A 26,808-nucleotide genomic window follows, 5' to 3' on the forward strand; every position below is an offset into this window, starting at 1 on the left:
GCGCTGATGGCTGACAAATTTTTAGACCTGGCCATTAAAAATTCCACTTAATAAAATTATTTTAATGAGTGTTTTAAATTTTCAATTTGCTCATTTCAGTTGGGGGGGCTAATGGGCGAGCTGACCACTTTTTTAGAGAGGCTAAAGCCCCCCCAAGTCCCCCTTTGGCACCGCTGCTGGTCAGGGGATGGGGGGGGGGGGCAAGTGAGTGGTATTGTGTGAATGAAATTTTGACACAGCCCAAAGGGATTTACCCCATCTTCTCTTTTTCTGTATGAGGAGATGGAGAGGGGGGTTCACTAATTGAGTGAAGTGGCCTTGTTGTGGATGTGCTGTCTTGCTGCATTGCTTCTGACCCAGGTTAATGGGCAGGATACAAGGATGACCCATCATCCATGAGGAGCTAAAATGAGAGGGAGGAAAGAATGGGGAATGGGGAGTAGAATGGGTGGTGGGAGTGGGTATATGCCTCACAGTACAGCAACACTGAAATCATTTCAGCCCTGGGCAGGATTCGAACCCAGACTACTGTAGTGACAGCTAGGAACTCTAACCACTGCACCATTGAGTCGTGTGTGTTTGTGTGTATGATTGTGTAATTAAAATACCCATCCTTGTGTCACATTCAGTTAAATTACAACATGATCAATTTATGAATGTTTATTAGTTCTTTGCTGTAATGCATTTGTAATTTTGCCTTAAATATCAACTTCACCCTCTGACCCACCTTTGGCAGCAAACATTGTGATTTTGAGTGACCACGGCATGACACTCGTTCAACCAGCAGAGAATGTGACATTCATTGAAATAACAGAATTTTTGAACATCAATCTGGTGGACTACATTTGTGGGAGTGAAACCTTCATGAACATCAAGGTACCAAAGGAAAATGTGGATGAAGTAAGTACATATTTATGTGTTTACTTAATTGTGATATACAAGAAAGATGCTACATTTGTGGGATCCCATCTCTTTTTCTCCATCTATCATAGCTAGTTCTAAATTCCTGGTGATTCTTGTTTGGGTGTTTTTTCTCTTCTCTTTGGCTCAGGTAAATCTTTCTCTTGGGTTTCTTTCCTTTTTTCTTTCACTAAAAACCTTTCCAATATTTGTTGTTTTAGCCTGCATTGTAAAAATTTTCTGAAATGTTACATGACATTATCATTGAAAAGATTTACTGCTCCATGTGCTACCACGGTGTCTGAGTGGTATTTTTCTACAAAATTTTGAACATCACCCCATTTAGCACAACTTTCTTTGATTAAAGAACTTGGCATATCTTAAATTCTTTCCTCCTCAGAAGAAGATTATTCCTCTGCCAATTTCTTTTGCTGTTCATTTTGAAGGTGTACAAGCTCTTCAGTGGTAAGCTCAGTATTGTGGTCTTCCACTAGCTCTTCAATATCTTCACTGTCGACCTCCAAGCCCATACTTTTTCCCATAGAAACAATCTTTTCAACAATAGCATTGTTCTCTACAGCAGCAGCAGATCCAGCAGTTTCAAACCTGTTTCACAGCCTGGCCAAAGGTTCCACCATTGCTGAATTCATGGTTCTAGTACTCACTTGGTTGCATGCATTATCAATAAGATTAACACAACTCAGGATATTGAAATAGTCTTTCCAAAATTCTCTCAAAGTTAACTGAGTGTCATTAGTAACTTGGAAACACTTACAAAACACAGCTTTAGTGTAATATTTCTTAAAGCTATGACCTGTTGATCCATAGGTTGGATTAGAGGTGTTGTGTTAGGTGGCAGGAATTTGACCTTAATAAAATCAGACTCACCAACTAAGTCATCCTCTACACCTGGAGGGTGAGTGGGAGCATTATCCAACACAAGAAGGCCTTTTTTTTTTTCTCCTTCAAAGTATTCTCTGACACTTCAGGCAAAAACCTCATGAATTCATTCTGTAAAAGATTGTCTTGTCACCCAAGCCTTTGTATTAGCTTGCCACATTACAGGCAATTTACTTTTCATAACATTATTTTGAAAACTCTTGGATTATCAGAATGATACACTAGCAATGGTTTGACGGTGAAATCACCACTTGTGTTACCGCACAGCGGAAGATTGAGTCTGTCTTTCATTGGCTTGTTCCCAGGCAGCGATTTTTCCTCCTTAGTGATATAGGTTGTTTTTGGCAATTTTTTCCAGAATAATCCGGTTTCATCAGCATGAAATACCTGTTGGAGGAGAAAACCTTCTTTCTTTATAAAGTCACCAAACTCAACCATAAATTTTTCCGCCATTTCCTTGTTTGAACTTGCCGCCTCACCATGCCTAACTACATTGTGAATTTCACTTCTGTTCTTAAATTTTTCAAACCATCCTCAACTTGGTTTAACTACAGAATCATCAGCACTTGTACCAGGGCTTTTCTGTACTAGAGCATCATAAATTGCCAACACTTTCTCACATATAAATGCTTCAGAGATACTATCACCTGCTAATTGTTTCTCTCTTATATAAACAAGCAACTTTTTCACTTCCTCAAGTATTTGCGGTCTTTGTTTACTAATGATGGTCACTCCTTTTGCAATATCAGCCGACTTTATCACTTCTTTATTCTTGAGAATAGTGCAAATTGTAGACTTTGCCACACCATACTGCACAGCAAGATCAGATACACGAACGCCATTTTCATGTTTTGCGATAATTTCTTTTTTCACTTCGATTGTTTTTCACACAACTTTTCTTTTTCCTTGATCAGTATCACTTTTTGCTTTCTTTGGAGCCATGACTGAGGGTTAGTGTAGGAAAAATAAATGCTGAATGCAATAAAATTGATAACAAAGCACAGTGCAACTATTCAGCTCAGCAGTCAACAGAAAACTGTTTACATTTCATCAGCAGCCACATGTCAGTGTCATTTGAGAACCGAAATTTTGTTTGAAAACAGGTATTTCCAGCTCAATTTTTTTGTTTGAAAACCATTTTGTTCGAGTTCAGAGACATTTGAGAACATACAAATCGACGGCACAGTAGTAGCGTTCACAGCCACCACTACGGCGGTCCAAGTTCGAATCCCACCCAGGGCTGAAATAATTTCAGTATCACTGCGCTGCGAGTCATTATTCCAACTTTCATGGGTGGGGAGCTGGGTGTGTGTGTGTGTGTGTGTGTAAGGTCACAGCATTACCCATAGATTAGTCTTATATGAGCTCAGAGCTCTCTTCCGGGATGGTAATAGCTGTTGATTGCAAGTACAACATGTGATCCAAGACCATGGTGAATCACACACACACCTAGTATGTCACCTGACAGACATATCAGCAGGACTGTGGGAGAGACATATGGACTACTGCAGGAGATTAAATTGGCATTCCATTATATGGATGAAGAGATGATGAAAAAAATCAATGAAACCCTGATACATCCAAGACTGGAATATGCATCAAAGGTATGGTCACCACACAAAGTGAAGGATACAAGCAAGATTGAGAGAATACCAAGGGCAGCAACTAAACTGGTCCCCAGCCTGGCAGATAAACCATATGAGGAAATACTAAAAGTATTGTGTCTACCAATTTTGAAAGACTGAAGAGAAAGTGGTGACATGATTACAGTGTTCAGGTCACTAAAGGGGATAGATTGCATTGATAGAAGAGATCTCCTGATTAAAGATGGGAGGGCTTTAAGAGGTCATGAAAGTAAATTAAGAAAGACCACATGTCAAAACAATGTGAAGAGATACAGTTTTCCATATAGATGTATAAATATGAGGTATAGCTTAGAAGGTGATATAACCCAAGCTCAAACAATACGCGAGTTCAAATCTAATATGATCACTGGAAATCAAAGATATTGATTAAGTTGGAACCATACATGAATTTGAGTCTGTCAGAAAATTAGCAGGAGACAGGACCCAATGAGCATTGCTCCTTTCCTCTATACTACAGTTTGGTAAATACACGCAACAAGACTTGATGGCACAGTGGTTAGAGTTCCCAGCCACCACTATGGTGGTCCAGGTTCGAATCCTGTCCACAGCTGAAATAATTTCAGTATCACTGTGCTTGAGTCATTACTCCAACTTATGTGGGCAGGGAGTTGGGGGTTGTGTGTGTATGTAAGGTCACAGCATTACTCATAGATCGATCATATATGAGCTTTGAGCTCTCTTCCGGGAAGGGAAATAGCTGTTGACCATGAGTCAAACACATGATTCAAGACCATGGTGAATCATACACATACATACCCCAGTATATAGCCCGAGCTCAAAAAATACAGGTACACCTCGCCTTATGTTGTTAATTAGTTCCAGGAGACACGACGTAAGTTGAAAAATGACTTAAGTTGAATTTGTTTATATGTAGGCCTGGTGTAGCCTAGGCTAAACTGCTAATAGCCATTCCCCAGTACTGTATTTTACTTATGAATGCATTTTCGATAAGATAAGGTTAATAAAAACCTATTTTAATTTTCCAAACAAAACATGTATTTATTACTTTGTAATTAAGAAAAAAAAAGTACCTGTACTCTCACTTTACCAATGCATACAATTTGGTGATGTTTACATCGCTAAAAGCTATTTTGTGGTGCTGTACATTATGAATGCATTGTCAATAACATACAGTAAAACAAATAAGTAAAAACTATTTTAAGCATACACTCATTTTGTAATAAGTGAAAAACAAAGTAAAGTATTTTTAATTTTCCAATGCAGTACATACAATATGTTGATGTTGACATTGTAGACATTTTATCATCGCCATTTTATCTTCCAGCGAAATAGCATGACGCTTAGCAACTTCACTAGGACTTTTCTTAGGACTCATGGGGGCAAATATTACAGTTATAATTGAATGTTAATGAAAAAATATACAAAACTTCAGTAAACAGATCATAATCCAAAACAATGGGACCTTTCGCAGTCAGGCTCGCAGATTCCTATTAGCACTAGAATTTTCAATTGTCTCGGATTTCACGAGGCAAAGTGGTGACTTAGCTAATTTGGAAACTGATATTTAATAAAAGATACGACATAAATTGCTGCATAAATGTATTTAGAATTAAAAACATGACTCTTAATGTTATAATTTTTACTTACTGGTGTGTGATAAGGCTTTAATTTAATTATAAGGTAAAACTAAAAATAGGTAATTATTTTTACTGAAGTATGAGCAGTAAAAATAAGAGGATGTTGATTTCGGTTTGTGCATTTTATCTGAGTGTGTTGAAAAATAATGGATATCACTGTCACGTCCTGTATGTGAAGATAATCAGTGAGATAGAAAATAACAACAGTGGCGGCGGACGTACGAAGTGAACAACGTTTGTGTAAAGAATAGCCTCTTAGATCTGCTGGGAGCTATTTTCAAACAAATATGACTAATTTTACGTGTGCCATGGCAGACTGCACGTCAGATTCAAGAAAAAGTAAGAGAAAGACAAAGGTTAATCGTACCGAAAAAATTAAGTCTTCAATGGAAAATTATATTTTCGATACATTACATGGATTTGCCTATTGCTTGGTGCATTCAAATGAAAGTATATATCAGTATACGTCCATTGAAGTCGGTAGAAAATGACAAATTGCTTGGCTTTATATAATTATAGGCTGTTTTACGAATATCATCTGTAATTACAAATAGAGGCTCAAACAATGCTATATGCTGTTTGCAATCATGAAATTAATTGACTTAAATTTCAGACACAATGATGTACAACGATACACCTCTGTAAGCTTATAAAACTTGCCCAAAAAAGTATTTATTTTCCGGCAAGAATTACAAAATCTGGCAGTGTCTGGTATCAAATCGCTCACTGCGAAAGGTCCCATTGCAGGATTTGAGATGCCGCCTAATGATAGATACAGTATTGGAACTACTTTTGACCTGATAAATAAAAAAAATCAGCTGATTTCATGTTTTAGTGAACTAGGCCATACTACTTTATGGTATGTATTTCAGCAGTTACTGAATCTTAATATAATTTTACATGTTTTTATTCTTATTTATTGTAACATGAATTTATGTGCTTGAAATGTTTTTTGGTGTTTATGCAATTCCATTACTATTGGCTGACCAACATAATGTCAAGTAAAACGACAACTTGAATTTTATTTTTCCATACATTATATATTATTGAAAATCGACGTATCTTCGGAAATGACATAAGTTGAAATGACATAAGCTGCGGTGTGCTTGTACATGAGTTCAAATCTAAATATGATAACTGGAAATCAAAAATATAGATTAAGTTGGAACCATACAGTACATGAATTTGTGTCTAGGTATGTTAGAAAAGTAGAGGATAGGAGACATGACCCACTGACAGTTGCTCCTTTCCTGTATACTATAATTAGCTAAATGTATTATTTATCCTCTCTCTCTCTCTCTCATCAACAAATGCTAAGTCTGTGACCTCAGGAAACTCAGAAAACAAAGAATAAATAATTTTGGTTACATTGCATTTTAATCCATCTAAATCACTGGTATAACCCTCTTGCAGGTGTACAAACAGCTAGAAAAGATGGAGGGCACGGATGTATATCGTCGTGAAGACATTCCAGAAAATTTACACATTAAAAACAATAAATACATCAACGAGATCGTCGTCATCGCCCATCCAGGTAATTCTTTCCTTCAACTATCTCCATTTCATGTCATTTCTTGAGTGTTTTCTTACATGGTTACTTTTCTATTGAACAACCACATCTTCCCCTCTTTTCTGTGCAGTTACTTTTTGGCAAGAGTTAGCCAGTTTGCTCTGTCTTTGCTTTCATTCACTGGGAGTCTCTAGAACTCTCTTCCCCTGATAGTTTTCCACCTGTCTATGACTTGGGTCCTTTTTGAAGGGTCTCAAGATACTTCCCTGACACTGGCACCTGACTTCAAATTGGTATGTTCATTATGTACATATATATATATATATATATATATATATATATATATATATATATATATATATATATATATATATATACACATACATACATATACCAAGGCTTTTTCCCCCTTACAAGGGAGGTAGGCATCCTTCTCCTTGTATATATATATATCTATTTTTATATATATATATATATATATTTATATATATATATATATATAAAGAAATACATATATATATGTTTATATATATATATATATATATATATATATATATATATAATATGTATATGTATGCAAGCAAACCCAGATAAACATGTGATTTTAAATATGCAGAAGACTTTTCTATCTATATACCAAAACATTTTCCCCATTATAAATAAGGTAGCCAAGTCAAAAGACACATACCCACACCCACAAGTTTCACTCTCCCCCATATTTATATGTATGTATTTACCTAGTTGTATTTACCTAGTTGTATTTTACGGGAAGGGGAGCTATGCTCGTGGGGTCCCGTCTTCATTTCTCATTTTATCTAAACAATTTTTAAATTCATGTATTGTTTTTGCACACACCACTTTCTCATCTAACTTGTTCAAACTGTCTATTACTCTGTGTGGAAAGCTGTTCTTTTTCAAATCTCTTCTATAGCTGTCTTTTTTTATTTTCTTTCCGTGTCCTCTTGTATTTCTGTCATCCCATTTTATCAGATTCTCTCTATCAGTAATTTCTATGCCTTTCATGATTCTGTAAATAGCTATCAAATCTCCTCTCTCTCTTCTTTGCTCTAGTGTCTGTAGTTCAAGTTTTTCTAGTCTCTCTTCATATGATAGTTTTGAGAGTGTTGGTGCCAGTTTTGTAATTGCTCTTTGTATTCTTTCAAGTTTTTTTATACATTTTTTGTACTTGGTGACCATATTGTTGCTGCATATTCTAATCTTGGTCTTATCAGGGTGATTAGGATTTTCCTCACCATTTCTTCATCCAGGTATGTAAATGCCACTTTGATTGTTCTTATTAAATTATAAGTTTCTCCAAAAATCTTATTTATATGTTTTTCAGGTGACATATTATTCATAACAATGACTCCCAGGTCCTTCTCATTTTCTACTTTTTTTATTCCCTCTTCTCCCAAATTATATGATCCTGTTATTCTGTTTTTGCTTTTTCCAAATTCCATTATACTACACTTTTTTGTATTGAACTCCATCTCCCACTTCTTACTCCATTCTTGTACTTTATTTAGATCTCTCTGTAGTGATTCACAATCTTCTTCAGTTTTCACTCTTTTCAGTAGTTTTGCATCGTCTGCAAAGAAGCTCATATAGCTTTCAATTCCTTCATCCATATCATTAATATATATAGCAAACATTATTGGGGCCAGGACTGTTCCCTGCGGGACACCGCTTATTACTTCATTCCATTTTGAGTGCTGGTTTCTTATCACTACTCTCATTTTTCTTTCTTGCAAAAAGTCTTCCATCCAATTTAGTAATTTACCTTGTATTCCTCCGTCAGATTCTAGTTTCTTAAGCAACTTCTTATGTGGTACTTTGTCAAAAGCTTTTTTTAGGTCTAGAAATGCACAATCAGCCCATCCATCTCTTTCTTGTATTATATCTATTAGCCTTGAATAGAAACATATTAAATTGGTGACGCATGATCGTCCTTGTCTGAATCCAAATTGCCTTGGATTTAGTACATTGTTTTTTTCCAAGTATTTTACCCATCTATTTTTGATAATTCTTTCACAAATTTTTGCTATTGTACTTGTTAGAGAGACTGGTCTATAGTTGGTAGGTTCTTCTTTATTTCCTCCTTTATATATAGGTACTATATTTGCTTTTTTCCAATCTTCTGGAACTTTTCCTTCTTTCAAGGAACTGCTTATTATGCTATGTATTTTGTCTGCCAGTTCATTCCTGCATTCTTTCAAAATCCAGTTTGCTATTTCATCTGGTCCATGTGATTTTCTGACATCAAGATTACTCAATTGTATCAATATTTCATTCTTTGATACTTCTATTTTTTCTATAGGGGGGACTTTCTCTTTCCATTCAATCTCTTCAGGTTGTATGTTCTCCCTTGTAAACACTGATTTAAAATGTTTGTTCATAATTTCCGCCATTTCCATTTCCTCAGTGTATTCAACTCCCCCTTGTCTTAATTTCTCCAAGTCCTGTTTGTTTTTCAGTTTATTGTTTACAAATCTGTAGAATAGTTTTGGTTGATCTTTACATTTTTCTATGACGTCTTTTTCATATTTTCTCTTTTCCTCTCTGCACGTTTGTACATATTCATTTCTATAACTGGTATATATCTTCCATTTTTCAGGTTGTCTGTCTTTTTTCCATCTGGTCCAGGCTTTGTCTCTTTTGTCTTTTAACTCCCTACAACTTTTGTTGTACCAGCATTTTACATATTCTTTTTCTTGTTTTTGTCTTGGGACATACTTTTCCACTCCTTTTTTGTAAATTTTTGTCAAAATATTCCATTTCTTTTCCACTGATGTTTCTTCTTTGTATATTTCTTCCCAGTTTTCTTGTTGAAAGAATTCTCTTATTTTATCAAAGTTTGTTTTTTCATACATCATTCTTCCTTTTCTATATTGTTCATTTCTTTTGATATATTTTTCTTCATTAAGTTCCAGTTCAATCAATATGTGGTCACTTTTACCTATTGGTGTTTTATATTCAATCTTGTCCACTATTCTAGGTTCAGATGTAATTAATAAGTCTAGTCTCGATGGTTCTTCTTCATTTCTATACCTAGTGTTCTCCTGTATCCATTGTGTCATTGTGTGGTCAATAATCATCTCAAGTAGAGCGTTTCCCCATGAGTCATCTCCACCCTTTACTGTCATTTCTTCCCAGCAGATTTCTTTGCAATTAAAGTCGCCCATCATAACTATTCTTCCTCCATCTTCCATTATTTTATTTAATGTTATCTTTGTGTCCTCTAACATACTTTTATGTTCACTCTCCTCCCATGAGGCTGTTTTTGGAGGCACATAATTTATCACAAACTTTCTGCTCTTCTTATCTCTGTCTTCCACTTCTATCATAATCATCTCTACTGTATTCTTTCCATATATGACACCTTTCACGTTTATATCCTTCTTAGTCAGGAACATAACTCCACCCCCTTGCTTTTTCTCTCTGTTTCTAATCCAATAATTGTATGCATCATGTCCTACACTGTTGGGTGGTAGTGGGCCTTTTAATTTTGTTTCTACAATTCCCATTATGTCCGGTTCTTTTTCTTTCAAATAATCATTCAGCTCATTCAATCCTGTTATTAATCCATCTATATTTGTGTAAGACACTCTTAGTTTTCTGCCACTTCCATTGTGTTCTCTGTTTCCCTTATGTTTTTCTTTTGTATGTCGAACTTCCTTAGTTTCATGTTCACTACTCTCCAATAGAATCTCTCTTTCTCTGACTCCGTTCTGTTCTCGTTTTTTGCCTTAGCTTCCAGTCTTTTCTGCTTTTCTTCCTCTCTTTCCTCTTTATTCATTTCTCTTTTTATCCATATCTTTTTGTATTGTTCACTTGTTGCTAGTTTCCCTGTTTTGGATAAGATATTCTCTGCCGTTGTTTGTGACTTGAATTTAATCTTAATTGGTCTGGTCTTGTCTGTGCTATACTTTCCAAGTCTAAATTTCTCTTCGATTTGTTTCATAATTCCTGGTTCATCTTCCTGAACTGATTCTAGTAATTGGCTTACTTTTTCATTTTCCTCTTTGATTCTTGTGGTTCTATCTGTGTTGTGTTTCTCTTCCATTCCTAATATAATTATACATTTCTTTTTGTCTGCTAAGTCTCTTACTATATTCTCCTTCTGTCTCATCACTTTAATAACTGAGTTTTCAGTTTGTTCATTCATTTGCTGTCTGATTATGTCAGTGAATGCAACCTTGCTATTTTCATGAATTTTTTTCCAACCCTCCTTGTTCTCCATATTATTCTCCTTTAAGACTTTATTCTCATCTTTTACTTCTTTTAACTGTTGTTTTAATTCTTCAATTTCCTTAGTTAAGTTTTTGTTCGCCCTCTCTAGTTCTTCCAATTTTTCAATTCTTCGTATCATACTGTCAACATTACCGAACCTACGCTCCAAGTCCTCGTTCATCTTATCGACCTTCTCTTCTAGTCTTGTCAGTCGGGGGGGGGTTGTGTCCCCCCCACCCTCTTTAAATCCCTTGAAAATATTCTCATCACTTTCTACTGTATTGCTCCTATCTATACTTCTAATCTTCACATTCCTATTAGACATGTCGTCATCCTCCAGCTCGTCTTGCGGTCGCTTGTCCACCTTTCGGCGGCCCGTTAGGGCCAAATCCTCCACCTCCTCATTACCTTCCATTTCCCCAGCAATCCCTCCCCCTCTCCTCTTTCCTTACTTTCCCACTACCCCACGAGCAATTTCCCCCCACCCTGCAAATACAAAAAGGCACTTCTCTTTGCGTTGGGATCCACAATCTGCACTTTTCTTCAGAACGTTCTTCAAGCCGTCCGTTCGTTGAAAGTGTGTGTGTGTGTGTGTAGAAACATGGAACATAAGAGACGAGGAGTTTAAATGTGTTTGAGATGAGGTGCCTGAGAAGTATGATAGGGGTTAGTAGACTAGATATAGTGAGAAATGAGGTGAGGAGGAGAACAGGGGTGTAAAGGTAGTTGGGAGATAGGGTTGATGAAAGAGTATTGGAATGGTTTGGACACATGGAAAGAATGAGTGAAGAAAGACTAGTAAAAGAGGTGTGGAAAGCAAAGGTGAGAGGAGTAAACATGAGGGGTCGACCTAGGATGAGATGGATGGATGGGGTAAAAGGGGCACTGGGAAAGAGGGGAATGTCTGTTGAGGAAGGACGGGAGAGGACAGAAGATGGGGATGAATGGAGAATGGTTGTGTATGGATGATGCTGTGATGCATGAGGTGAAGTGGGTGGGGGATGGGGGTGAGGGAGTATATGTGAGAAATAAATTGATGCTTAAAAGTGGCAGTCTGCCGACAAGATTGACTAGATAAACACCATATGAGGACGGAGCCTTTATTTGTACGACGTTTCGCTTATTACAGCTTTTTCAAGTACAAGTTGAGATACAAATGCTTGAGATTAAATAAGGGGAAAGGAGGGAACGGGGAGAGAAAAAGGGGGGGGGGGAAGGAAGAGGAGGAGGAGGGTGGGGGGATTGGACACTGGGAAAGGATGAGAATGCTGGCCCAAACGTCCGTGAGCGAAATGTCCACAAAGGGTGGTTTAAGTATTTAATATTTTGCTGGCCATGGGTATTAGGGGAATAATGTGAGGAGATATGTTAAACATGCCCCTGTTTTGTTCAATAGTGTTCGTTCCTTGAATGATTGCTGCTTCTAAACACTTCCTGCGGATTTTGTCTGGTTCCCGCATCAGCAGCTCTGCATTCTTCCAGTCCATAAGATGGTTTTCCTTGTTTCTATGTGTCACACATGCATTGGTGGTGACATCATGCCTGACGTCGTAACGGTGTTCACGTATTCGTGTATTCAGGTCGCGTGACGTTTCTCCGATGTAAACTTTATCACATCCCGAACACGGAATACGATAAACACCGGCTTTGGTGCTCGGTGTCTGGTTGTTGTGTGTTTCCGTCTTCGTGATGTCTTTTATTGTTCTGCTTGTCTGGCACACTATTTCCAAGTTGGTGGTTCTTAAAAGACGTGTCAGGTTGGTGGCAACGTCGCCGGTTGGCAACACGAGACGTCTAGTTGTGCTGTCCTGCTGCCTACGGCTTTCCCGAATCTTAGCGGCCTGCTGTTTGCAATTATCTAAAAGAAACTCTGGAAATTTTAGTGTTAAAAAGGTCTCTTTAATAAACCTGCACTCTTCTTCTAAGTATTTTGCACTACATATCCTAAATGCCCTAAGGAAAAAACCTATTACTACTCCTCTCTTGGTCCTTATATCATGGTGGGAGTAGAAATGAATTAAATCATTTTTGTTGGTGGGCTTTCTATACACTTTGAATTCAAATTGGTTACCGTACTTAAAGATGTGTGTGTCCAGGAAAGGAAGAGAATCGTGGATTTCTTCCTCTAGGGAAAACTGAATGGTGGGCTCCACTTCGTTTAAGGCCGTCTGCAAGCGCTGAAGATTGAAACGCCTGGGTGTGACGAGTAAGATATCGTCCACATATCGCAGCCAGGTCACATGCTCGGGAACGATGTTGGCAAAGGGTCCTGTTTCTAGAAATTCCATTAAGTGCAGTCCTGGCTAATTTATTCATGGAATTTCTAGAAACAGGACCCTTTGCCAACATCGTTCCCGAGCATGTGACCTGGCTGCGATATGTGGACGATATCTTACTCGTCACACCCAGGCGTTTCAATCTTAATCGCTTGCAGACGGCCTTAAACGAAGTGGAGCCCACCATTCAGTTTTCCCTAGAGGAAGAAATCCACGATTCTCTTCCTTTCCTGGACACACACATCTTTAAGTACGGTAACCAATTTGAATTCAAAGTGTATAGAAAGCCCACCAACAAAAATGATTTAATTCATTTCTACTCCCACCATGATATAAGGACCAAGAGAGGAGTAGTAATAGGTTTTTTCCTTAGGGCATTTAGGATATGTAGTGCAAAATACTTAGAAGAAGAGTGCAGGTTTATTAAAGAGACCTTTTTAACACTAAAATTTCCAGAGTTTCTTTTAGATAATTGCAAACAGCAGGCCGCTAAGATTCGGGAAAGCCGTAGGCAGCAGGACAGCACAACTAGACGTCTCGTGTTGCCAACCGGCGACGTTGCCACCAACCTGACACGTCTTTTAAGAACCACCAACTTGGAAATAGTGTGCCAGACAAGCAGAACAATAAAAGACATCACGAAGACGGAAACACACAACAACCAGACACCGAGCACCAAAGCCGGTGTTTATCGTATTCCGTGTTCGGGATGTGATAAAGTTTACATCGGAGAAACGTCACGCGACCTGAATACACGAATACGTGAACACCGTTACGACGTCAGGCATGATGTCACCACCAATGCATGTGTGACACATAGAAACAAGGAAAACCATCTTATGGACTGGAAGAATGCAGAGCTGCTGATGCGAGAACCAGACAAAATCCGCAGGAAGTGTTTAGAAGCAGCAATCATTCAAGGAACGAACACTATTGAACAAAACAGGGGCATGTTTAACATATCTCCTCACATTATTCCCCTAATACCCATGGCCAGCAAAATATTAAATACTTAAACCACCCTTTGTGGACATTTCGCTCACGGACGTTTGGGCCAGCATTCTCATCCTTTCCCAGTGTCCAATCCCCCCACCCTCCTCCTCCTCTTCCTTCCCCCCCCCTTTTTCTCTCCCCGTTCCCTCCTTTCCCCTTATTTAATCTCAAGCATTTGTATCTCAACTTGTACTTGAAAAAGCTGTAATAAGCGAAACGTCGTACAAATAAAGGCTCCGTCCTCATATGGTGTTTATCTAGTCAAATAAATTGATGCAGCCTGAAGGGATTCCTCCCCAACTTCTTCTTTTCTGCCTGAGGGGACAGAGAAGGGGGGTTACCGACTTAATGAAGTGACCTTGCTGTGGATGTGCTGTGTCTTGGTGACACTGCTTGTGACCCAGGGCAGTGGGCAAGATGCAGGGATGACCCATCATCCAGGAGGTGCCAAGATAAGAGGGAGGGAAGGGGGTGGATGGGAGTGGAATATGTTGGGGATGGAATGGGTGGGAGTGGTTTTTATGTCTTTGATTTTTTGACTACCTCCCTTGTAAGGGGAAAAAAGCCTTTTGTGTATGTATGTATGTTTTTTCTTTCACCTTCTATGGGTATTATATATAATTATTTTATTTATTCATCTGAGTATTTATTTTTTGTCACTTTTAAATATGTAAATAAAAAAAGATATTCATATGCAGTTCCTTGATGTCATAATATCCTAAAAAAAAATGCATTTATATCACCTCCCTTAATTAACTTATATACAACAAAACAAATCCTAATTTACTAAAGCTACACCCTTGTCTCTCCTATTACCATCTGTAGGGGTGGTAGTACTTGGCTCAAGGAATGTGTCCAAGCAGCTCTCCCCACGGGGTGGCACGTTCGCTGGAATTCATGGCTATGATCCAGACTTCATGGACATGAAAGGAATCTTCTTTGCCAAAGGACCCGGTAAGTCCACAGAAGCAAAAAATGGCATCCTACAATTTGAATTAAATTATCTGATGTCAATCAGAATAGAATTTGTAGTGTGTCTCGTCTGTACAAGATTAGATCTTTCACTCTCCCTTTTTCTCTCTCTCCTGTTTTCTAACCCTTTCTCTCTCTCACTCTTTCTTCCTCTCACTCTTTCTCTCTTTCACCAACTCTTTCTCAGAAAGAAGTGAAGAATATAAAGAGGAGATGGATGCAGTATTTTAAGGAGTTGCTGATTGAGGGAAGGGAGGCTTTGATTGTGACAGAGTGAGGTGCTAAGAAAATGTAAAGGTAAAAAGAATGATAAGACTAATGTAAAAAGAAGTATTAGTAGCAAAGTAGCTGAAAAATAATTTGGATTGGGTAGATGTCGTACATAGTGTCTGACAAAAGATGGAGAAATAATACTGGCTAGTGAGATTATTCAATGATTATCTGCAGGAAGGAGGTGTCCTGAAAGTTTGAAGGAATGCATACATAATTCTTCTATACATAGGAAAGATAGACAGGTATAAATGTAGTAGTTTTAGAGAGATTGATCTGATGAGTGTGGTCAATAAAGTGTAAGGATGTGCGTTAATTAATGGATCAGCAGGGGAACAGGGGAAGATCACTGTGAGTGTAGGAAAGAAAGAGGGTGGGTAAATGTTTTTTTATGGTAAAACAGATATTTGAAAAGTATTTACCAAAAGGTTGGGTGTTTTAGAGGCTTTCTTGAACTTGGGTTTTTTACTTGAGTCATATGGTAGAAGTATGTGTGAAGGTCAGGAATGGAGAATGTGAATATTTTGAGGCAAATGTGGGACAGCATGTTTTTGTGATGTATCCATGATTGTTCAATATTTATATTAATGGGTTAATAATGGAGGTAAATGCAAGAATGTTGTGAAGGGACTTGGAATTGGTGGGTGAAAATAAGACACGAGATGTGAACTAGTTGTTATTTGTGGATGACACTAGGCTGGTGGTTGATTATGAGGAGATGCTGAAGCTGTTGCTGATTGAATTGGGAAAAGTGTGTGAGGAAAGAAAGTTAAAAGTGAATGTTGGAAAAAGTGAAGTGATGAAATGTACAAGGAATGATGATGGTGCCAGGTTGAATCTTGAATGTAAAGGGTGAGAGACTTGAGAAATTGCTGTAAGTATATTGGATTACATGTAGTGGATAATGGAATATATGTGGATGTAAATTATAGTTTAGGATGTGAATAAATGTTTTGATTGGATTTAAGTGTTCTGAGAAACAAGTTTTGGGAATGAAGGAGTGCTTTTACCCATGGTGTGGTCTAGTGCAGAGACTAGGAATATAAGGGAGGCAAAGAGGAAAGAACTGACTTTTTTTAGATGAAGTGTTTGAGAAATATGATAGGTCTTGCAATAACAGATAGATAAAGTGAGAAATACTGAGGTGAAGCAGAGAACAGAGTATGAAAAGAACTGTTGGATAGGTTACATCAGAGAATGCAGAGATGGTTTGGGTATATGAGGAAAGTTCAACAAAGAGAGCATGAAAATCAAAAGTAGATGGAGTAAATTGAGAATAAGACCAAGAATGGAAAATGAAATGGATGGATGCGATACAGGGGACTGCATGTGGAATGTCTTGAAGAATGAGATTCCAAAGTCAGAGTTTTGTCATGAAAAATATATAGTTTCCTTATTGTGTGTGTATATGTGTGTATATATATATGTGTATATATATATATGTATATATATGTGTATATATATATATGTATATATATATATGTATATATATATATATATATATATATATATTTTTTTTTTTTTTTTTTTTTTTTTTTTTCCCACCAAGACATATATGCATGAGTTACCATTTGTCATTTTAGTTTTAAGTTTTGATCACTGCTTTCTGAACATTTTAAGAAAATGTGTCAATACTCTTGGACAACTATACATCATTTTGAATAATACTATATAATTAAAAAAACTCAATAATCTGCTAATGATAATGATAATGGTAATTACTCCATCTTCCTTTCCCTTTATCAGACTTTGTGAAAAACAAAATGATACCACCAATCAACATGGTGGATGTATACCAAGTCCTTACCAAAGCCCTGCAGCTCGAACCTAAGCCACACAATGGCACTTGGGAGCATGTGACCAAGCTCTTTCAAGATTCACCTCCTGAGGAATTTGAAATGAATGGGAATACCACCCTCCTGGCTATCATTCTTGTCATTGTAGCTGGGTTCCTGTTGTTGGGTCTAGCATGGAGACTAAAGGTAAAGGAGAGATGCACAGCCTGTAGGGAAAGTTACAACAGGAATATATGAAATACAGCTCAACAACTTCTCCAGAAAAAAGTGCTGGCTGGAGGGAAGGTCCTGAAAGTGTGTTTTTACTAAATGCTGCTAGAGAGACAGGTCCTTCCAGAGGTCAAAAGGAAGGAGGAAAGGACTGTTTGAAGTATGGGTCATTACAGTAAAACAAAACTAGAGTTGTCTCAGCCATGCAGAATTACTTAAAAACTAATCACAAAATATTCTTGTTTGAGTATAAGGAGAGCTCCAGAATAGATTCTCAACTAGCCCTTTCATTTTAATGATGCACATTATAGATTTTGTTTTGAATAACACCGAACAATTTTACTCACCTGAGAGATAGCCCTTGAACAAAGGAATCTCATGAGATAAGAGATTATTAGTCAGGCTTCATTGGAGAGATAACAGCAGATTGTTGGAATAAATTACAGATTCAGGTTTTATACCTCCATTTTTAGTATTCTTATTTTAGAGGATAATTTTCATCATGTAACTGAGTGTTTTTGTTCAATTTCAGACTCTAGACCTCTTTAACAACTAAAAAAATAATCACTTCATAATGCTTAGGGAGAGGGAGGAAATGAATATTCACCATTTGTTTTCAGGACTCAAAAGTCTGTAGGAAACATAAAATATGTATTCTAATGTCATCCCATATTTGTAGCGGTAGTACAGAATAGTTCCTTCCATGATCCGCCCAGCGTGTTTAGCAGAGATCTCAATTGCTGACATTGAAGAGGGAGTTTTTGCTATGAAGCAGCCATACATTGTTCCAGATGTTTCCTCTAACACCCTTTTGCTCAAATCATCAAAATGTTTTTTTATTTACTTAATATATAGGAAAGGAATTACACTCACAGGCTCCTGTCTTTTTCTCCATTTATCATACTTAGCCTTGAAATTATTTTATGAATTTAACATAGAGCTGAATTATCATGAAGGCTATTCCAGAAGTTGATACATCTGTTTGTATAAATGTGTTTCTTGATGATTCTTCAGGTATGTTATATTTTTTGGTTTGTTTCCATGACCTTGTGGGATGCCATTCCATCCCAAACCAAAAAATCTTCTGCCAATTTTATTCACCCCATTCATTGACCTGAACACCATGATCAAGTCACTTCTTTCCCCTCTTTCTTTTATTACCAGGTGCAGTGCTTCTGATCTTTCTTCATATGATTTATCTAGTAGACTGGGGATCAATTTGCTTGTTGTTCTTTGTATTCTCTTGACCTTGTTTATAGCCTTCATCCTAATGTTAAGGGCCACTAGTGCTGTGCCTTCAGTCCTCCCCACAGTTTTTATCTATTTCTATACCAAGAGCTTTTCCTCCTTATAAGGGAAATAGCCAAGTCAAAGGCAAGTACCTACTCCCACCCACTCCACTCCAATCCACCACACCCTCTTCCCTCTCATTTTAGCTCCTCACAGATGACAGGTCATCCCTGTATCCTGCCCACTGCCCTGGGTCAGAAACAATGTAACAAGACACAGTACATACACAGCAAGTGCATTTCATTTAATTGGCAACCCCCCACTCTCCATCCCCCACCCCTTCCTTCCTTGCATATCAGTATCATCTATGCACAGGTGACATGATTAGTGTGTTCAGGTCACTAAAGGGGATAGATTGCATTGATAGAAGAGATCTGATTAAAGATGGGAGGGCTTAAGAGGTCATGGAAGTAAATTAAGAAAGACCATGTGCAAAAGGATGTGAAGAAATACAGTTTTCCATATAGATGTATAAATATATGGTATAGCTTAGAAGGTGATATAGCCTAAGCTCAAACAATACATGAGTTCAAATCTAAATATGATAATTGGAAATCAAAGATATAGATGAGTTGGAATCATACATGAATTTGAATCTAGGTATGATAGAAAATTAAAGAATAGGAGACTGGACCCAACGAGCATTGCTCCTTTCCTCTATACTACAATTAGGTAAATACTCTCCACTCATCCCTATCTCCTGCCTTCTCCCTTCCTTGTTTAACAGCCATTTTTATACTTAAGAGAGTCTATACAGTCTTCCTAATTAATTTTACTATAATTTATTATATTTTTATCTTTAAGATAGAAATGCGCTGAATGACCTGAAAGCTCCAGTGCTTGGCTGACAATGCCAAAAATTTTATAATCTAATTTTATAATTCAGTCTTCCTAATATAATATCTCATCTACAACAGTCAAATTTTCTAGTTGCATCTTTAATCTTAGTATTCTGTCATCCATCAGTGAGGAATTACCCCCAAAAGAACAGGTAACCTGAACATGTTTGTTAATGAAAATTTGTTAACCCTTTCACTGTCAGAAATTAAAAAAAAAAAAAAAAATCTGCCTCTTACCAAATAATTTCATTTATCTGTGGAAAACCTGCAGTCTGAGGGTTAATGTTCTGCACTGATTTCTTTTTGTTTTGTCAAAAATAATAAATATTATTTACAAAAGGGTGTTTTTTAAGAACTGTTACATCAGTGTCTTCAGTGTGTTTAAGAGAATGCTGTAACATTAATATTTAATGTTTGTATGTGAGGAACAAGTGCTGGATACCTGCAAGTGTGGTCCTGCAAGACAGACAGATAGAAAGAATTGTCTCCCTGCCACTTGTCTCCCAACTCCCTTACCACCCCTGTTCTCCTCCTCACCTCCTCATTTCTCACTCTATCCAGCCTAGTAATCCCCATCATACCTCTCAGACACCTCATCTAACACATTCAAACTCCTTCTCTCTTCTTATATTCCATGTTTCTGCCCCATACAGTGCTGTTGGCACAATCACTCCTTCATACAATCTCCTCTTCACATCCATTCCCAAATGTCTATTTCTCATTACACTTTTTAATCCACCAAGACATTTACTCACTTCTCTCAATCTACATTCTACCTCCACTCCACCCTTTCCTGCCACATTCACACCCAAGTATCTAAAACTATCCATTTCCTCCAGTCGCTCTCCTTTAATGCTCACTTCCAGTCTGCTGCCACTTTCACCCCTTGTATATCTCATCACCTTACTTTTACCCACATTTATCTTCAACTTTCTTCTTTCACATGCTCTCCCAAACTCTGTCACCAACTTCCTCAATTCCTCCTCTGATCCTGCTACATGCACAGTGTTATCCGCAAACAACAGCTGGTTCACCTCCCACTTTTCTCCATTTTCTTTAAACATCTCCAATTCCTGACCCACCACCCTTGCATTTACCTCTCGCACCACCCCATCCATGTATAAGTTGAACAGCCAGAGCAACATAACACATCCCTGACAAAGTCCCACCTTTACCTCAAACCACTCACTCTCTCCATTTCTAATCCTAACACATGCTCTACTACTCTTGTAAAAACTCTTGACAGCTCCTAGAAGCTTTCCTCCTATCCTGTATATCTGCAAAACCTCCCACAGTGCCTTCCTGTCTACCCTGTCATAAGCCTTTTCCAGATCCATAAAAGCCCAAAAAACATTCTTACCTTTTCCTATAGCTTTCTCACATATCTGTCTTAGCACAAAAATCTGATCTACGTAACCTCTACCTGTCCTATATCCACACTATTCCTCACCAATTACTCCCTCTGTTCCTCTCCTAATCCTTTCAATCAAGATCCTTCCATAAGCCTTCCCAATTACACTTAACAAGCTAATCCCTCTGAAACTACTAAATCACACTTGTCCCCTTTTCCCTTGTAAAGTGGAACTATACAGGCACTCCTCCAGTCCTCTGGCACTCTACCCTCTCTCCAGCAAACATTAAATAACCTCACCAGCCAGTCCACCATCACTGTACCTCCTTTTTTTAGACATTCTGCATGGCATCCATCCAGACCAGGTGCCTTACCTGCTCTCATCATCTTAACTGCCTTCACTTCATCCTTCCTTATTTCTCCTCCATTTTCCTCACTCATCATGGTGATTTTTTTAGCATTTCCTACTGCAACTACCTTTCCCTCCCTATCCTCCTTCACATTTAGCAACTCCCTAAAATACTCTGCCCACCTTCCCCTTACTGCCTTCTCTTCCATTATCATCTCTCCCTCTGCACCTTTTACCTTTTCTTCTCTACTTGATTTGCCTCCTCTTCCTCTCTTAATTTCTTTCCAAAACATCTTTGTATTACTTTCAAAATTTTCTGTTATACTCTTACCCCATTTCACATCTGCTCTACTCTTTGTCTCCTTTACCTTGTGCTTTACTTTTCTTCTATTTTCTTTATACCTCTCATATGACTCCCTTGTCCTATTTTGTAACCAATCTGTGAAAGATCCCTTCTCTTTTACAACCTTCTTTGTTTCCTCACCCCACCATTCACTACCCTTCCTTCTATTTCCTCTCATCCTTCTTGCTCCACACACCATCCTGGCACACTTTGTGACTCCCTCCTTGAACCATCCCCACAAATAACACAAAAAGAAATAATGGAACATTTGCCAAACCTTGATGTCAGGAAATTGCATGGCCTAGATGGAATTGCAAATTGGATTCTAAAAGAATGCAAAGAAGAACTAATGGTCAAAATACACAACATAATAAGTTGCTCACTTAAAGAAAGAAAAATACCAAAAGACTGGAAAAATGCTAACATTGTACCAATATATAAAGGAGGAAACAAGAAAGAACCAACTAACTATAGACCGGTCTCACTAACAACCATTATAGCCATGATTTGTGAAAAAAAATTCAAGAATAGATGGGTAAAACACCTGGAAGAAAATAATATAATAAACCCAAGACAACCTGGGTTCAGACAAGGAGGATCATGTACCACAAACTTAATATCTTTTACTCAAGACTAATAGACATAGTGCAAGAAAGGGATAGATGGGCTCTTTGTGCTTTCCTGGACGTACAAAAAGCTTTCAACAAGGTACCACACAAAAAAATATAAAAAAAAAATAAATAAAAAAAAATTGAAGATATAGGAGGGATACAAGAGAACCTACTAAAATGTATGGAGGACTTCCTGACTGGTAGAAAGATGAGAGTAGTATTCAGAGAAAAATATTCAGGTTGGAAGGAGGTGATCAGTGGAGTTCCGCAAGGATCTGTATTGGCTCCAATAATGTTTGCTATTTATGTGAATGACATGGATGATGATGTGCAATGCTACATGGGCTTCTCTGCAGATGATGATAAATTGTTAAGGAAAGTGAAAACTGAAACAGATTGCGAATCACTACAGGAAGACCTGAATAAGGTATGGAACTGGAGTCAGAAATGGGAAGTGGACTTCAATATTAAGAAGTGTAGCATAATGGAGTTTGGAAAAAGTAAAAATAGAATATCAGGACAATAAATTGGAACTAAGGAGGTAAAGTGAGATCTGAAAAAGATTTGGGAGTAATTATCTCAAACGACTTGTCCTATGATAAACAAATAAACAAAATTGTCAGAGAATCCTATAACTTGCTAAGATCAATAAAAGTGGCATTTACATATTTGGATAAACAAATGATTAAAAAAATATTAGTCACACTGAGAAGGCCTAGACTAGAATATGTGGCAACATTGTGGTCACCCAGTACCAAAAAGAATATAAAGAAAATAGAAAGAATCCAGAGAGCAGCCACAAAAATGGCTCCTGCACTTTCAAACTTGTCATATGAGGAGAGACTGGCTAAATTGGGGTTAGTGACTCTGGAGCAAAGAAGAGAGAAAGGCAACCTATTGACCATCTATAGAATCATGAAGGGCACAGAAATACTCAATAGAGAGGATTTGTTAAACTGGGACTAGAGAAACACAAGAGGACATGGAAAGAAACTCAAAAAACATAGTTATAGAAGAGATCTGAAAAAAAAACAGTTTTCCATATAGAGTGGACACTTGGAACAAACTGGATGAAAAAATAGTGTGTGCAAAAACCATTCATGAATTCAAGAGCAAACTAGACACTGCGAGATACAAAGGCGGGACACCATGAGCATAGCTCCCCTTCCTATAAAATACAACTAGGTAAATACACACACACACCAAAACAGATTGTGAATCACTACAGAGAAACCTAAATAATGTTTGGAAATGGAGTCAGATGTGGGAAGTAGACTTCCACATTAAGAAATGTAGCATAATGGAGTTCACAAAAAGTAAAAAAAAGAATATCAGGACAATATACAACTGGAACAAAGGAAGTGAAGAAAGTGGGATCTGAAAAAGACCTGGAAGTAATTATCTCAAATAAATTGTCCCCTGATAAACAAATAAACAAAATTGTCAGAGAATCCTACAACTTGCTAAGATCAATAAAGGTGGCTTTTACCTATTTAGACAAAGAAATGGTTAAAAAAATATTAGTCACACTAATAAGGCCTAGACTGGAGTATGCTGTGACACTATGGTCACCTAGTATCAAAAAGAATATGAAGAAAATTGAAAGAATCTAGAGAGCAACCACAAAAATGCCCCTAGCACTTTCAAACCTGTCATATGAGGAGAGACAGGCTAAATTGAATTTACCAACTTTGAAACAAAGAAGAGAAACAGGTGACCTACTGACCACCTACAGAATCACAAAAGGCATGGAAGTCGGTGATAGATTGGACTTACTCAATTGGGACAAGAGAAACACAAGAAGACATGAAAAAAAAATAAAAAAGGATAGTTATAGAAGAGACCTGAAAAAAACAGTTCTCCACACAGAGTGGTGGACTTCTGGAAGGAACAAACTGGACAAAACAATAGTGTGTGCAAAAACCATACATGAATTTAAGAGCAAAGTAGATACTGCGAGATACAAAGACAGGATACCACGAGCATAGCTCCCCTTCCTGTTAGATAAAACTAGGTAAATACACAAACTTTCTTTCATCATATTACACATACATCTACAACATCCTCCTGCCAGTACCTCACAGCACATCAATACATTCATACATATGCAAGGAACTGTACATGAATTTGAGTCTAGGTATGTTAGAAAATTAGAGAATGGGAGACAGAACCCAACAAGTGTTGCTCATTTCCTGTATACTACAATTAGGTAAACAAACACACCCTGAGCACAAACCAGGCATTCCTTAATTGACCTTCAAACCCCTTACTCAACCAGACGTCCCTCAGACATTGACTGAAGGTAAGAGGACAAGATTTGAAGATGGGTGCCAAGGAAATAATACCCTCTGACATCTGTCTTGTAAGACCACTACATGCAGATTTACATCATTGGTCTAAAATCCTAAACGAAGACACAATCCACTCTAAAACCATGAACTAATATAAAGCTGTGATCGATGAATAAAAAGTTATGAGACCCCATGAGCAGAGCACCTTTCTTCAGTACAGTGGCATAGTTAAGTGTTGTGTGTAAGGTCACAGCATTACCCTTAGATTGGGTCATATATGAGCTCTGAGCTCTCATCTGGGAGTGTAATAGCTGTCAATCTTGAGTCCAATACATGATCCAAGACTGTGGTGATGAGTCACACACACTCACACAGCTTGCTTGTTCAGTGGCTATCATCATGACCTGCCATACATGAGGATCTGAGTCTAGGCTGCATTCCTGGAAGGAAAAAGTTATCACAGTTACTACAATCTGTTGAGACAAGATTGTCTACAAGGATAGAAGTGCCAGTAAACTACAGTCCATGACATCAACAATACTACAAGCCATCACTTTTCTCACTTCACCAAGGGGATGGTGTGTGTGTATCATTCACCAGTCTTGAAGCTCATGTTGGACTTGTGATTGATAGCTGTTACCATCCCAATGAGAGCTCATTTATAGCCCAGTCTATGGGTAATGTTGTGTCCTTCCACATGCGCACACACACACACACCTTGCCCACCAGAGTTGGAGTGCTGGATTGCAGTGCAGGTGTATGTGTGTGTGTGTGATTCACCACAGTCTTGAATCACTTGTTGGACTCATGATTGATAGCTATCATCCTCCCGAGAGATGTGAGATCATATATGGCCCGATCTATGGGTAATGCTGTGACCTTACACACACACAACTCCTTGCCCAACTGAGATGGAGTGCCAGCTTGCAGTGCAGCAATGTTGATTTATTTCAGCCCTGGGTGGGACTCAAAATCAGATCCCTGTGTGTGTGTGTGTGTGTGTGTATCTGTGTGTGTTTACCTATTTGTAGTATATGGGGTTGGAACCATGCTCATGGGGTCCCATCTCTATGCTTCCACTAATAAAACTTTCCTTTAAATTCATTTATGTTCTTGGCTTGGAGTATAAATTCATCCAACTTGTTCTTATTTCACAAGTCTATACTTCCTAACATCTTTTAATTTTTTTCAATCTTTTCCTATGACCTGTTACTGATAATTATTCATCCTATATCATTAAATATTTTCTTTCCATTTTTCTATACCTTTCTCAGGTTTCTCAGCACAAGCACCTGTAGCCTAGTTCACACTGAGCCTCATGCACTGCTGCATGAGATAGTTGCAGTGTTGAATGTAGAGCTGAGTCTGTCACTATCCGGAGTGCTGCAGCACATCAGTCACCGTGAACATTGTTGAGGGAAGGACGTGTGTCCTCATTGCCCAGTTCACAGTTCATAATACAAGACATTTCTGTTTTAATTACTTCCCAATTTGCATGTCTTAAGTCCCTCCACTTGTACTCCTTGCACTTCATATTTCAATGGCAAGGATGCTGCTGTGATAAATCTATAAGTGCGAGTGTTGCTTCTTGTCCACCTGGATATAGGTGCCACCCTGTAGAGCTTACTGCACAACGTATACCTTCACCCTCAGCTTCAAGATGGGCACTGCCCTGCTGCATGAAATTAGAACAGTTGTGAGGTGCGCAACATGGTGAAAAAGCCCGGCCACAACACTACAATCAATAAATTGAGTAAAACATGTTGGTGCAACATAAGGTTCAATGCTTTCCACATTACAAAAGGCAGAGATGCTGCTGTAGCAAATGTATGAATACTTAATTTTGGCTGGGTGTATTTCTTGTATAACCTTTGTTAACATGCAAATGATATGTACCAGGTATGAAAAATTGTTGGTCCTATAGAGTGCTCTGGCAGAGTAGGACCAGATAAACAATAAATAAATATAAATGCAAGTGTTACTTCTTGTCCACTTGGAAATAGGTATTATCCTGGAGAGCTTAGTGCACAACGTCTCCCCCCCTCCCCCGCATCAAGATGGACACTGACCGGATACATGTAATTAGAACAGTTGTGAATCCCGTGGCGTGATGCAAAAATTCGCAAAACAGCACGCTGGATATCAAGTTGGCACTGCATGAGGCTCCATGTGTACAGGCCTTAACGTGTTGGCACAACATAAAGTTCAGTGTGGACAGGCCTTTATATGCAGGGAGAGACAGTCATGAACACTGCAAACTTTGGGGAGCTGCGGTATAACAACCCCTTCACCACTACCTGCTAGAGTGCAGAGCCACTGTTGTTCTTCGCCAAGGCCCCAGCCTGCCATTCATCTCGGAATTGGCACAGCACCTCACTGTATCCCCTTCTGAAGCAACTATCGGAGTCCACCGGAGGGGTTACTTGCCCCCCC

The 26,808-nt window shown here is 38.1% G+C and overlaps 1 protein-coding gene across 4 annotated transcripts in view; it reads left to right on the forward strand.

Moving 5' to 3' along the window:
- The window catches only part of LOC143018584 (glycerophosphocholine cholinephosphodiesterase ENPP6-like), a 94,236-nt gene that overhangs the window by 67,265 nt on the left and 163 nt on the right, over positions 1-26,808 (forward strand). For 2 of the 4 annotated variants that reach the window (XM_076174075.1, XM_076174074.1), the window contains exons 6-9: positions 737-900; positions 6,458-6,578; positions 14,879-15,007; positions 17,042-23,060. In XM_076174075.1, the coding sequence (XP_076030190.1) occupies positions 737-900; positions 6,458-6,578; positions 14,879-15,007; positions 17,042-17,328 (701 nt within the window). In that variant the 3' untranslated portion in view covers positions 17,329-23,060. Of the gene's footprint in view, positions 1-736; positions 901-6,457; positions 6,579-14,878; positions 15,008-17,041; positions 23,061-25,649 lie in introns of those variants that run through there. The other 2 variants (XR_012965760.1, XM_076174076.1) reach the window with 2 other exon arrangements.

Source organism: Oratosquilla oratoria, chromosome 35, assembly GCF_046742065.1.
Source record: "Oratosquilla oratoria isolate Oo_2021 chromosome 35, ASM4674206v1, whole genome shotgun sequence".
Taxonomy (NCBI): domain Eukaryota; kingdom Metazoa; phylum Arthropoda; class Malacostraca; order Stomatopoda; family Squillidae; genus Oratosquilla; species Oratosquilla oratoria.